At 45.0% G+C, this 14,049-nt stretch overlaps 1 protein-coding gene across 2 annotated transcripts in view; it reads right to left on the reverse strand.

Moving 5' to 3' along the window:
• FAM193A (family with sequence similarity 193 member A) overlaps nucleotides 1-14,049 on the reverse strand; it is a 542,579-nt gene that overhangs the window by 98,857 nt on the left and 429,673 nt on the right. For both annotated transcript variants that reach the window (XM_078678579.1, XM_078678578.1), the window contains one exon: nucleotides 12,422-13,274. In XM_078678579.1, coding sequence (XP_078534705.1) covers nucleotides 12,422-13,274 — 853 coding nt within the window. The remainder of the gene's footprint in view (nucleotides 1-12,421; nucleotides 13,275-14,049) is intronic.

Genomic DNA, 14,049 nt, shown 5'->3' on the forward strand with positions numbered 1-14,049 from the left:
CTCCTGCCATCTAGTGTTGGCTCTGGATGTTTGCAAGTTGTTTTTCTTCGAAAAAATCTTTCCAGTCACGAGGTAGGTGACTCCTCCTTTCGGTGATAGTGCGCATGGACATCGACTCCATTGTTAAATTGTTTTCACGCAGAGGGTGAGAATGGAGTTAGTAAGTAAAGAAAAGATATGTCCATGCATATGTATATAGAGTAAGAGAGAGAACGGGTACAGGTACCCAGGGTGGCGGGTGGGCGCATGTGAATCTACAGCTCTACATGCCAGAAACTGATGCTTACTAGCTGGTAACATTATCCGTTAGAGGCATGTGAGCTGTAGATCACATGCTTTGCATAGATTATACAGCAGTATTCTCCCAAAGTGGTGGCTAACCTGTAGCTGTTGGAGTTGTCTGACATAGTGTTCTAAGTACTGCCTGGCCCACATTAGCTTGTTGTCTCGCTAACATATCTACAAAATAGTGTTTGGTGAATGTGTGCGGTGTAGACCATGTTGTAGCTTTACAAATGTCAACTATGGGGATGTTTCCTAAGAAAGCCATAGTAGCCTCTATTTTGCGAGAGGAATGCGCCCTAGGGGGTACTGTTAAAATTCTCTTTGCTTTTGCATAACAAGTTTGAATGCTTTTAACAATCCATCTGGCAATACCCAACTTGGATATGGGATTGCCCTTGTGTGGTTGTGCAAAAGCGACTAAAAGTTTAGTCTTACGAAATTATGCTGTTCTTTGAATGTAATATAAAAGGGCTCTTCTGACATCTAAGTTGTGTAGAGTTAGTTCTGCCACAGAATTAGGTTGAGGAAAGAATACTGGCAATTCAACTGACTGATCGATGTGAAAGGCAGATACTATTTTAAGCAGAAATTTGGGGTTAGTACGAAGAACCACATTTTCTCTGTGAAGTTGGAAACCGGGTTCTTCTATAGTTGGTGCCTGTAGTTCACCCACTCTCCTCAGCGAAGTGATTGCAATGAGGAAAGCAGTCTTCCATGAGAGAAACTGTGGCTCACATTTATGCATGGGTTCAAAATGCAGGCCCATTAATCTTGTGAGGACTATGTTAAGATTCCGCACTGGAGCAGGCTGAAGTCTTGGTGGTATAACTCTTCTGAGTCTTTCAATGAAAGCTTTGACTACTGGCCCTCTGAAAAGCGATAAATGTTGTCTATTTTGTAGATACGCAGCGAGATGTAGTCGGATAGAAGTGTAAGCTAATCCTAACTGCTGCAAGTGTAACAGGTAACTGGTATTTTGTATTGAAGCATCAAGAGAATGGATGTTGTTATTGCAACAGATAACAAAACGCTTCCATTTGGCTACATAACCGGCTCCTGTAGAAGGCCTTCTGGCCTCTCTGATGATGTTCATACAGTCTGGTGGGAGATTTAGATAACCAAAAGGGGATACCTTGCTGGACCGGTTGTTGCCGTGGTCTTTTCTTTGCTCCTGGACCCTTCCTTCCTTGCCAGCGCAGCTCCTCGCCGTGTGGTGCGAGGCGCTTTGTACAGAGAGGGGCGTCGTTTCCTGTATCTGGATTTTCTGCACTGGGGAGAAAGAACAGGCAGGCTCAGGGCTGCGAGCGGACCCGCAGGGACTCTAACTTCCAGGAGTCCCTGCGCGCGGTCAACCCTCTACACCTGGGTCGCTCTCCCCGACCGCCACGCCCCCTGCCCCAGCAGTGAAAGTCGCCTCCGAGCAGACCGTCGTGGGATACCTTGCTGGACCGGTTGTTGCCGTGGTCTTTTCTTTGCTCCTGGACCCTTCCTTCCTTGCCAGCGCAGCTCCTCGCCGTGTGGTGCGAGGCGCTTTGTACAGAGAGGGGCGTCGTTTCCTGTATCTGGATTTTCTGCACTGGGGAGAAAGAACAGGCAGGCTCAGGGCTGCGAGCGGACCCGCAGGGACTCTAACTTCCAGGAGTCCCTGCGCGCGGTCAACCCTCTACACCTGGGTCGCTCTCCCTGACCGACACGCCCCCTACCCCACCTTCTCCTTTTTATTAGCGCACCGTGATCCCGCAGCGCGGGAGGGCGCCGGGAGAAGCCCGGGACAAGGGCGGGACCGTCTGTGGCCGTCCGGGGCCGAAGGAGGCCGGGCCGGGCCACCCCTCTTGCCAGCGCTATTCACCATTTATTTCAGTAAGTGACATAGACTCTCCTGCATTATTTTGTAACCAATATGGCAATGACTACAAATACAAGCCCTGCAAACAGCCACTTGATGACTCTTTCAACGGAGCCTGGTCCACTGGCCATTGGTCCCTTAGACAAATTCTTTTTTAATCGCTCATTGACAATAGACAAAGAACTAACTTTGGCTGAGAAGCGCGCAGAGCGTAGGTTATCCATTGAAATACTTAAGAACTCCACTGACAAGTTTCCAAACATAGCCTACCCCACTCTGGTAACCCCCTTATCATCAGTGAACCTCCCAGTCACATACGAACACTCTGTGGTTCAGGGCGATAAAACAAATAAGAGTGTCGTGGCAGATTCAAATAATCCTTGTGGTATTAAATCCCACTCATTATCGCACCTTGATATAGGTCCCCAGGTTACATTGGCCAATCCCAAAATCGGGCTCAAAAGGAAACGACCAGCTTCGGTAAAAAAATGCAAAAAAGTGGTCAGACTCCCACAAAAACTCAGGAAGTTACATAAACTTGTGATCATTGATAAGGCAGCTAATGAACAAGCTCAAAGTACAGGAAGTGTAATACCAACTATTCTTGTATCTCAGAACAGCCAAGACATAGTGAACAATTCTTGTACTGTTTCCAATGTACCAAGTAAAGAAAATGTTGTATTATTTGCAAATGTGCTTCCCGAACTGGAAAAAATGTTTAGACTGCTACTTACCCCGATCGAGGATAGAATTGCTAAACTCGCAGATAGGTTAAACCACTTCCAGCAGACAACATTAGACAATTTCTATTCTACAAAAACCCTGATTAAAGCAAATAGGGCGGAAGCAAACACAAACCCCCAGGTCATAAATAACCCTTATGTGCAGGATAAGGGTAGAAATCCCCGAAATGGCTCTCCTTTACCTCCCAAACAAAATAAACCTCCAGCTAAAGCCACTACAAAAACTTCAGATAGGGCTGAGAGAGTGACTGCTGGTTTTGAACCATCGCAGTCGACTTTAACACATCCTGCACAGCCCATACTAGCCCAGATACAAAATTCACCGGCCGTTGCAAATGTTGAGGTTACTTTGTGCCAACAAGTGGGTAAAGCACCAACATCTGTAAACATAACCAATAATACACGCATACCTCCAAACATCCCGGGGGGAGGAAATGGGGCTAATGTATGCCAGCCGGCCGGTAAATCCTTGGCATCGTCCCAAGCAAATAATAAACTACAGGTGCAGAAGCCTGCCCTTCAACTTGTTCCTCAAGTTCCCAAATCTATCCCACCGCCCTTGCCAAAGCCACCTCATAGTAAACCCCCAATTAATCTTACTCCTGACTCCTTCCCCTATGTGGCAGTTCTTATCAATGTACCATCTTTACCCCCAGGACAGAGAGAAAATTTACAGATGCTTAAAAACAAGACCATGCACTGGTTAAAGGAAAACCGTCCTCTGCCGGGTGATATAGATGGGCTGATAATAGGGGCAAGGAGAATTGACTGGATGGGTTACACACCAAAAACCCTGGGGGGGGGACTGTATAGTGGTTAATTTCCAAGATCCTAGGGTGGTGGGATGGATAACACGACAGGGATGGGGAACAAATAAGGGTGGTATTGGTATTGTGGACCTTACCTTTTTTTACCCCCGACCCTCAAGTGTAACTACAAGTCTACTCAATAAGCCCTTAATCCCCCCTATTGTACCATGGCCAGTCATTTCTTTACCACCTCCCCCTGCTGGTCATAATCACACCTCACATACATACCATAATCCCTATATAGGATGGCAGGATTCGGGCAGGGGGTATTGACATACTGGCATTGATAGCATAGGTGGAATTATAAAAGAAGCAGAAGGGCTACGTGATGTTTGTGGCAATATCATTGTTACAAACTTATTGGTGAACAACATTGAGGCGGGGTGTGTGGCTAAAGAAGGTGGATTAAGACTGGGAACACTAAACACAAATGTCTTACACCCTGCAATAGATGTTTTAACTGTGGACCCAACAGATGATTTAGAAAGGCTGACTAGTCCAATGGAGAGCCCAAAGTCAGCCCATGTATTTCCACTTGTCAAAGCTGGGGATGGGACAAATATAGATACTGGTACCCTCTTATCATGGAATGTCGCCGGGTTGGCTAGCAAGCTGGATTCCCAACCTTGGGTGGATTTTATAAGTGGTTTTGACATTTGTTGTTTCCAAGAAACCTGGGCTTGTGATCCACTCTTTTGCCTAGGTTATTTGAATTATTGTATACCAGCCTCAAAAGGGGGAAGAGGGCGGCCCAAGGGTGGCCTAACTGTTTGGGTTAGACAGGATTTGCACATTAAGATAAAAATCCTAGACGTAGGGAACATTGATTTACAAGCACTAAGAATCTCTGTTGCTAAGGGCCAACCAATAGATTTGTACAATGTTTATGTGAGAGGAGACAAAGTAACAAGTCTATCTACCATCGAGTTGTTGTCTGATGCCATGGAGGCCAATTCCCAGGAAAATGTAAAGATAATTGTTGGGGATCTAAACAGGACTTTTGAACCCTTGGACTGTACAAATGACCTTATGGAGAGTGAAGAGGATAATCTCTGGGGAGTACCATCTCTAAACCTAAAACCTGTGAAGCGATGGACAAAAGAGATTTTATTGCTAAATGGAATTTGTTTGGAACATGGCCTAAGAGCTCTTAATGGCAGGACACCTGGTGACAAGGAGGGCAGCTATACTTTTGACAATGGTATTAATAGGAGCCGAATTGACTATATATTGTGTGGTCTCCAGCTGTGGAATGGGGTTGTCGACATGGCTGTTAGGCCCCGGGTTGAAAGTGACCACAACCCCCTATGCGTGTCCCATAGGTGGTGGAATACCGGTTTAGGAAACCCCTCTTTTAAGTAACGATGAGCGAAGGTTAAAATGGTCCAAGGTATTAGCAAATGAGGCCACCATGACATACATTACCAATGAGGTTGATCGTGCAATTTCCGCGATCGAAGCAGCAGTCCCAGTGGTTCCAGGGGACAACGGTATCACTGAAATCCACAATAAGTTATTCTCCCTTCTGAGACCATGTTTTTTTAATAAGAAAACAAAAGGGAAGAAAACTAAGGAAGTGGGCAGGGGGTTTGATAACCACTGTAGAACAGCTCGTCTTGACCTGGGGCATGCCATTAGAAACAGGGACCGTGCTGCAGTGACAAAGAATAGGAAACTGTACAAATTAGCAATCTACCGTGCCAAAAAGAAATGGGACGAAGACCATTGGGCCCAATTGAAAGAAGTCTCTGATAATAAAGACTCCATGTTATTCTGGAAAATTATCAAGTGGGGTAGTGGTGCGGGCCCAGCAAAACCTGACAACAATGTACCAGTGGAAGCCTGGGTCGATTACTTCGGGCCACAGTACGCGGAAAGCAATAAACCCGTGGCAGCTGACAATATAATACCGGTTTATGCAACCGAAGATCTATTCTCCCTTAGAGAAGCAGAAATTGCCATCTGTTCCGCGAAATGTGGGAGGGCGCCAGGTCCAGATGGTATCCCCCCTGATATTTTCAAACATGATGTGACTAAATGGGCGAGATACACCCTCCTTGTAGCAAATGCCCTAGCAAAGGGGGCAGTGGTCCCAGACATTTGGAAGGGTGCAACCATTATCCCCATTCACAAGAAGGGCGATCGCTCATTGCCTGCTAATTACAGGCCTATAAGTTTAATAGCCACCATGCAGAAAATTGTAGGGAGAATGGTAACAAACCAGCTAATGGACTGGGTAGAAGATAATAGCGCCCTCTCCCCATACCAAGCGGGATTTAGGCGAGCAACCAGTACCATTGACCAGGTCTTCCGCCTCACCATATTGCGGTGGAAGACCGTCGAACTGGGAAGGGGCAGCCTGTACGTCGCGTTCGTCGACCTGCGGGCGGCGTTCGATCTAGTCCCCCGGTACAAGCTATGGTCGGTTCTCCAAAAACTGGGGATCCCTGCAGATCTGCTAACATTAATCATGCGACTGCATGAATCCAACTTTGCTAGAGTCCAGTGGGGAGGAAGTAGGGAGATAACATCGGACTTCCCTGTGGAAAGGGGTGTTAGGCAAGGCTGTTCCATGGCCCCTCTACTTTTCTCGCTATTCATTAACGGGATAGTCGAGAGAATGTTGAAGGCTAGTGTAGATGCCCCGTCGTTAGCGGACACCAGGGTTCCGATCCTGATGTTCGCCGATGATACTCTTATTTTGTCTAAGACCCCCATGGGGCTGCAACGTGCATTAAGCATTTTTGATGCTTTTTGCTTGGAGCACGGGCTAGAGGTAAATGTAGGAAAAACCAAACTAATGGCCTTTTCTGCAGGACGCAGGAGCTATCCTAAGATAACCCTAAATAACAGCAGGCTTGATATAGTTAATGAATTCACGTACTTGGGAGTGCAGATCGCGGGGGGGACTGGCTGGACGCATCATGTGAATAAAGTAGTCCTAAAGCACCAGCAGCTTTCAGGTGCCCTAAGGGGGGAACACCGTAAATCAAAAACAAAACCTATAAAACCCGCAATGACAGTGTACGATGCGAAGGTTTTGGGTGCCACTTTATATGGCGCGGAACTATGGGCTTGGAATAGTCTGGTGGCTCTTCAGACTTCCGAGAACAAGTTCATGCGAGGGATTACTGGACTCCCACAGAGCACCCCCCTAATCCCATTGTTCTTGGAGCTAGGTAGACGTACGATTGTCGACAGAGCACGATTGCGACCAGTTCTTTACTGGAGACGCCTCTGGACGACTCCAGAAATAAGACAGTACGCAGAGGGCTTTCTGTGGATAATTAGGGAAGATATCTTCCATAAGATAAAATGGTTAAAACATCTGAAGACCATGCTGGTAAATCTAGGGTTTTCGAATCTTTGGAACAACCCCGTGGGAGAAATCTTCCCTAGTAAAGAAGCCCTCAAAGAGCAATATTGGGATTGGGTGGGTGGCAAGATGCTGAACGACACCAGGGCAGATTCTATGTCTGGTCGTTTCCTGGAGACTAAAATTTTTCCTGTCCTAGAAAATTACTGGGCCAATATCACGGTACCTATGGACAGGAAACTTGTCTTTCAGTTAAGGTCAGGATCTATCCCCCTTAAGAAATTGACATCTGGCTGGCACAGACCCACTAACAACCTATGTCCTGCTTGTGAAAATGCAGAGGAGAGCATAGGCCATTTTCTCTTCGCATGTCAAGCCTATGCAAATCCGAGGAGAAAATGGCTCTCGTCGGTATGTAAAAACCTGGGGACACGAGATAGTACAGTGGCCTTAAGAATTTTATGTACAACAACCCAGGAATCGATAGTCATGGGGGTAGCCAAATACATGGGTTGGGCTTGGGCGATAAGACGACGGTCTTTGGGGGGTAGCAGGTAACGAGGGATTCCCTTTTTAATAAACTTTTATGTAATTGGTATACTTCGATTTATGTGTAATGTAGTATGAGCTGCACTGTGTTTAATGAATTTTTAATTCTGTGATTATGTATTTGTGTAACTGTTTTTGATTTTATGTGCTTTTATGAGAATTGTCTCGAATAAAGCTTATACAACAACAACAACAAGATAACCAAACTCTGACTTCATGAGCCAGATCGCAAGGCTCAGTTGTTTGGGATCTGGGTGTCTGATTTTTCCATGGCTCTGTGTGAGGAGACTGGATGTGAGGTGCAGCTTTTGATGTGCAACTAGTGACAGCACCAACAGGGTTGCGCACCATGGTTGACGGGCCCATGTAGGAGCCACTAGGATCAGTGTGAGGGATGTTAGCCTCAGTTTTTGAACCACTAAAGGAATGAGCGGGAGAGGCAGAAAGGCGTTGGCAAATATTCCTGACCAGTTCATCGCCTTTGGAGAACGGGTGTGGGTACCTGGAGGCAAAGTTTGGGCATTTTGCGTTTTGGTGTGTGGCAAAAAGATCTATTTGAGGAATTCCCCAACTTTAAAAGTACTGGAGGAGAACTTGAGGGTGAAGTTCCCATTCATGTTTTTGCTGTCTCTGTCTGCTGAGTAAATCAGCAATCGGATTGTTCATTCCTGGGAGGTGTTCCGATAGGTAGATTTTGATGTGAATGACCCACCTCCAAATGTCTTGGGCCAATTAGAGAGTGTGTTCCCCCCCCCCCGTTTTTGTATGCAATACCTAGCTGTCATGTTGTTGGTACGAACTAAGACAGCTTTGCTGACCAGGTGAGTCTGAAATGCTTTGGAGCGCTAGAAAGACAGCTAGCAGCTCTAGATGGTTCATGTGGAGAGATTTCTGCTGTTGACTCCACAGGCCTTGCACTGTGTGGTGCTGAAGAAGAGGCCCCCAGCCAGAGACCGACGAGTCCGCTGTTAGCATTATCTGTGGAACTGGGTCTATGAAGGGCCGTCCTTTTGATACATTTTGTGTATTCCAACACTGCAGAGAGCGATGAGTAAGGCCGCTTAATAATAATAATAATGAGTTTTATAGAGCGCGAACAGCTACCTCACAAGGAGGTGTCCCGGCGCTGTGAGAACATAATGGCCAAAAGTCGTGTGGCAGATCTTAGCGTTGTGAAGTGAATAGCCAGGTTTTTAGCAATCGTTTAAAGCAAGTTTCAGAAGGGACCTGTTGGGGCCTGTTGTGGGCTTACCAACACTAGATTGGTTAACAGTCCCTGCGATTGGTTCCACTGAACACCGTCAATGCATCCTTCATAGGATGCCTTCAAGATTGGCCAGATATAAACTAACCTGGACCCAATAACCTAATAAATGACGGTCTGATCACTCACCTGCCGCCCAAGGCGGTCACTGAGAAGACCTTCGCTAATAAGATCTGTGAGACAATTGAGAGCAATGTCCTTCTGCAACATCAGACTGGGCTTAGACAGCAATACAGTACATTTGCAGCTACCATACTGGTGGTCAATTACACTGTTTAGATCAGGTCTTGGGTCTGTCATAGGCTCAGTGGGAGGGTGTTCCATATCTTGGCGGCGAGGTGGGAGAAGGATCTCCCACCGGTGGTTGTTCTTCGGATGCGCGGGACGGTGGCGAGTGAGAGGTCAGAGGAGCGTAGCTGGCGGTTGGGGATGTAGAAGGAGAGCAGTCTGTTGAGGTAGGCTGGGCCGGTCTTGTGGAGTGCTTTGTGTGCGTGGATGAGGAGCTTGAAGGATATCCTCTTGTTGACGGGGAGCCAGTGCAAGTTTCTAAAGTGGGGGTGATGTGGTTGTGTCGTGGTATGTCGAGGATCAGTCGTGCGGAGGCATTTTGGATGTGTTGTAGTCGTTTGAGGAGCTTGGTCAGGGCTCCCGCGTATAGTGTGTTTCTGCACAGAGTGAAGTTCTTCTTTCAGGAAATAATGTCAGCACTGGTCCTATGCAATCTAAATGGAGGTAGCACTCTGCTCTACTACTCCAGCCCCAGGTCTCACCAAACACTGATGAACATCCTGCAATTATAAGCCCCACTTCAAAGGGTCTTTTGAAGCATTCTTTGGCTACAATGAATTGCACAGACCTTATTCAAGACCCACTGTATCATTCAAATCAGTCACCACAACGTAGCTGGGCACCAAAATTAAGACCACTGTTGGCACACACTAGATATTTAGCATGAGCAGACTGGAATCTAGGCAATGCATTAAGAAAAATGATGGTAGATGTCCCTTCAACGCTATGGATGAAACTCCATCTAGTTCAGGTGTGACAGCCTGCACGAGCCTCCAATTTTAGGGAGCTGAAGACTTATCCTTCAAGCAACATCTTGCTTCAGGGAAGCATACTGATCAAACACACAAAATGATTAGCCACTAGTATCATAGTCCCAATTTTTAAGAAATGGGAGAGATCGGACCCAGTGAATTATCGTCCGATTTCTCTTCTGGACAATACCTTAAAAATTTTGGGACGAGTAATTTACAACAGGGTGGTAGAGTGGACCGAAGATACGGGCCTATTGGACCCATGCCAGATGGGATTCAGAAGCAGGGTGGGGACTGTCGAGCAATGCTTGAATCTGAAATTGATCATCGATAAGTATAGCATTGCCCGATCGTCCCCTATTTACCTCGCATTTATGGATCTCTCATCCGCCTTTGACCTAGTGAACAGATCCAAACTATGGGCAATTCTTCTGAATTATGGACTGGACGAGGCCCTTGTTAATTTCCTGGCATACCTCCACACCGACCTTAAAGCACAAGTTAGGATTGGGGCGGGCGGAGAAGTATCGGGACCCATCAAAATAGGCAGAGGGGTAAGACAGGGGTGCGTTTTAGCACCCCTGCTGTTTATCATCTACATTAACGGCCTGGCCAAAACCCTAAAACAAGTGACTAGTGATGTACCAATTATCCAGGGGCTCCCATTGCCAGTTTTATTATACGCTGATGACGCGGTCTTGATGGGACGAACACCCAATGCCCTTCGTTTACTTGTTAAAGGCTTTGTCCAATACATGGAGGGCTTAGACCTGCGCGTCAATTTAAAAACATCTTTTATTATGCCATGTGGCCCCGGGAAACGCAAACTCAACACTATACATATAGGGACAGATAAATTAGAATCAGTAACTTCATTCCCTTATCTTGGCTTGGTTTTCGCTGCGAACGGCTCATGGAGTGGGCACAAGGCCCACGCCATGAGCAAGCTATCGAAAGCCAACAATTCTATTTTGAGTTTGTCCCGACCTAAGAAAATAGGTGCCACTAGAGCTATTTTAAAAAAGTTTAAGTTACAGTGCTTACCAGTAGCCACATACGGGGCTGAGGTCTGGGGATTGGGAAAAAACCCCGGCATCCAGCGTGAAGAAGCCCGATTCTGTAGGAAAATCCTGGGTGCCCCAATCTCCTCTTCTGAATTGATTTGTCATGAAGAACTTAACCTCCCCTACGTATGCGATTTTATCAGATCTAGACCAGCTCTCTTCTGGTTAAGGATCTGGAGAAATGACTCAGCAACCCTAACTCAAAATATATTAAAATACTGTCTTAAATGTGATCATGGCATGTCAATCCCCTGGCTCGCGGATGTCCTAAAAACACTGAGCGATGTGAACAGGGAAGATCTTTTCTCCGATCCCAGTAAGATTGAACTTAAAGATAAAATTGAGGTCAGACAAGCACTGTATGCACTTTATAGTTCTGATCGAATGGAAAGAGAAGCACTCAAATCAACTGTTGCGATTTATCTGAAAAATGATCTAAGCAGGAGTAACCTTGCACAATACCTCACCTTACCTATGACGAATTGGGAGAGATCACTGCTGTTCCGGCTAAGGGCAGGCTCTATTAAGTTCTTGCTGGGATTTCCCCTGGGCTATCAGCACACAAAAGATTACAACCCATGCCCATGTGATGGTATTAGTAAAAAGAATGATTTGCACTTTCTATTCTTCTGTACATTTTATTTAAAATATATTAATTGGTTTTTAACTCCGTATTTTAGGAATCACAAACCCCTTTCGTTAGGGGAATCTTATTCAATGTTATTGTCCCTGGATACAGATGAATTAATTTTCCGCACTAGCACTTTGAGAACTATAACATGTGTACGCAAAACAATGGAAAGCCCTTGAAAATTGTCTTATGAGAAACGCATTTTTTAATAATTTATGAATTTTATACTTGTCTTTACTGTGAAAATGTATGTTTTATTGTGGTACTTTTATGAATTTTACGAAATTCAAATAAAGGTCTTTTGAACTTGAACTTGATTAGCCTTCAATCTTATCCATTTGCAGTTGTCAGTGACTGTTTCCCACCACCCTGTACTTATTGTAGTTTTTTCTTTTCAACTATCCCCATAAATCTCATAATCCCACATTGAAATCCCTGCGTATGATCCCAATCAATTCAATACAAACCTCTCCACCTGCTCCACCCAGTAACCCATTGCAATACCCTCCTCTGTCCACTGCTAGAGTTGCCATACTGCAGATCTGATATCCCTACTTTCCAGCTTCCTTCCGAGCCTCTTACAACTATCAACCTCCATGTCACATAGGAGCAGATTCTCTGGTTAAAAATAAAAAAATGTAGACAATGAAGTTTTACCAAAGTCATGTTTTTGAAATGGAGCACAAGTGCATTATTTTTCCTTGGTTTGACAGTGAAAGCCCCTCTGCTCTGATCAGAACCAATATATCTCTTTAAAAAAAAATCATCTGAATTCAAGAAAACCATTACTGCAGAAATTGTTTCCCAACAAAGTACAAAACCGGCACAAACATTTCTAGTAATTTTGTCCAAACCACTTACTATTTTCACTTACCAATTGAATTATTGACCTTATCTCCTTTTTTCTTCTTGTTTTTCTTATTCTTGCTCTTGGGCTGTGGAGAATCTGCTTTTACAGCTTTGTTGTTCTGTTGTTGCTCGATTGGAGAGGGTGATTTATTCACAACTAAATTTCTCTCTTCTTTTACATGATTAAGCTGCTTTTTGTTTGCTTTTTTCTCCTCTTTTTTGTGGTCTGGAAGCGGTGCAATCTCCAAACTTTTAACTTTAGATTCAATTTGGTTTTTTGCTTTTGATGAAATGTCTGAGGGTTTGGGGGGATCTAGAGGCTTTTTAACTTGCACTGGGGGAGACTTATTTATTGGTTTTACTTTTGCTTTGCCACTACTTTCCTTCTGAGTTATGGCATCACATGTACTGCTTTCTTTTTGATTAAGTGTATCTAACAGACAGAGTTCTTGCTGCTTTTCCTTAATTTCCTCATGCAAAAGCGGCTTTGAGTCTACTGTGGTAGAAGTATTGTACAGTGTACCACTTGTGTCCAGAGCTGGCCTTAAATCGTCGTTTTTTACCAGAGTGGATGGACGGATGCACTTTGCCACCCTGTCACACTGTTCAACAAGGCTATTCTGAATGTCTTCTAATGTGCTTTGCATGGAATCCCTCTGTAAATGAGAGTTTGAACAAAGTGCATTGAGCTTCTGTGAGTCTTTGTTTATTCTTTCTTTTTTCTTTTTCTTGAGAGCTCGCAGGTGCTGGAATTCCTCAAGCTGATGCAACTCATGTTTTAAACGTTCTTCCTCTTCTGCACGCAGACTATGTTCATCCGGCACATGATATTCCTCTTTTACCCTAGCTTCTGCTTCTTGGCGGGCCTTTTCCTCTAGCTATAAAGAAACAACATTGAGTAAGCGGTTAATTATAAGAATACATAAAATAACAAATAAGTATGCGCAAGTCTACATGCCAAGTGAATCACATCAACACGAAAGCTGTGGCATACTATCAACGAAATACTAAGAGGAATTTCTGCACGCACATTTATATACTATTAGCTAGTGCAGATGATTGTGACTTAAAACCTGGGATGCTGAATTAAATCAGATGGTGAGCTGAGGTCAACTGTGAAAAACTGAGGGTTTTGAGGTGTAACATTTTCAATTGAAGTCCCAGAAAATAATCTCTCAGAAAAAATATGTAGGAAACTGGGCTTTAGTAGCAGTTGGCCCCCACTTTTTTGCACCCTTTTTAGCTACTGGATGCAGATTTGCGACTGACAGTGCACTGAGGCCTACTAACCAGACCTTGGTGCCAGTGCTCCTTTCCAAAAAACGAGGTGAAGTCTGATTGTTCAACAATTGGCTAAGGACGTTAGCACCCCTTGTATGTCCCTAGTAAATGGTACCCTAGGTTCCTCGAGCATGGGTGTTGAAGAGGGTACCTACGGGTTGAGGCATATCTCGTGCCACCCTAAGGGACCCACAGACAAATTCCACACAGACTGCCATTTGCAGGCTGTGTGACATGGTGCAAACCATGAGTGAAAACATGACAAACTCCTGTGTGCCAGGCCAAGATCACTACATCTAATATAAGTAAGCCACCCTTCAAGCCCTTGGCAGGGTGCATTATATTTTATGTGAAGACATATCTGCATGAGCT

This window comes from Lissotriton helveticus, chromosome 2_2 (assembly GCF_964261635.1).
Source record: "Lissotriton helveticus chromosome 2_2, aLisHel1.1, whole genome shotgun sequence".
In the NCBI taxonomy this organism is placed as follows: Eukaryota; Metazoa; Chordata; class Amphibia; order Caudata; family Salamandridae; genus Lissotriton; species Lissotriton helveticus.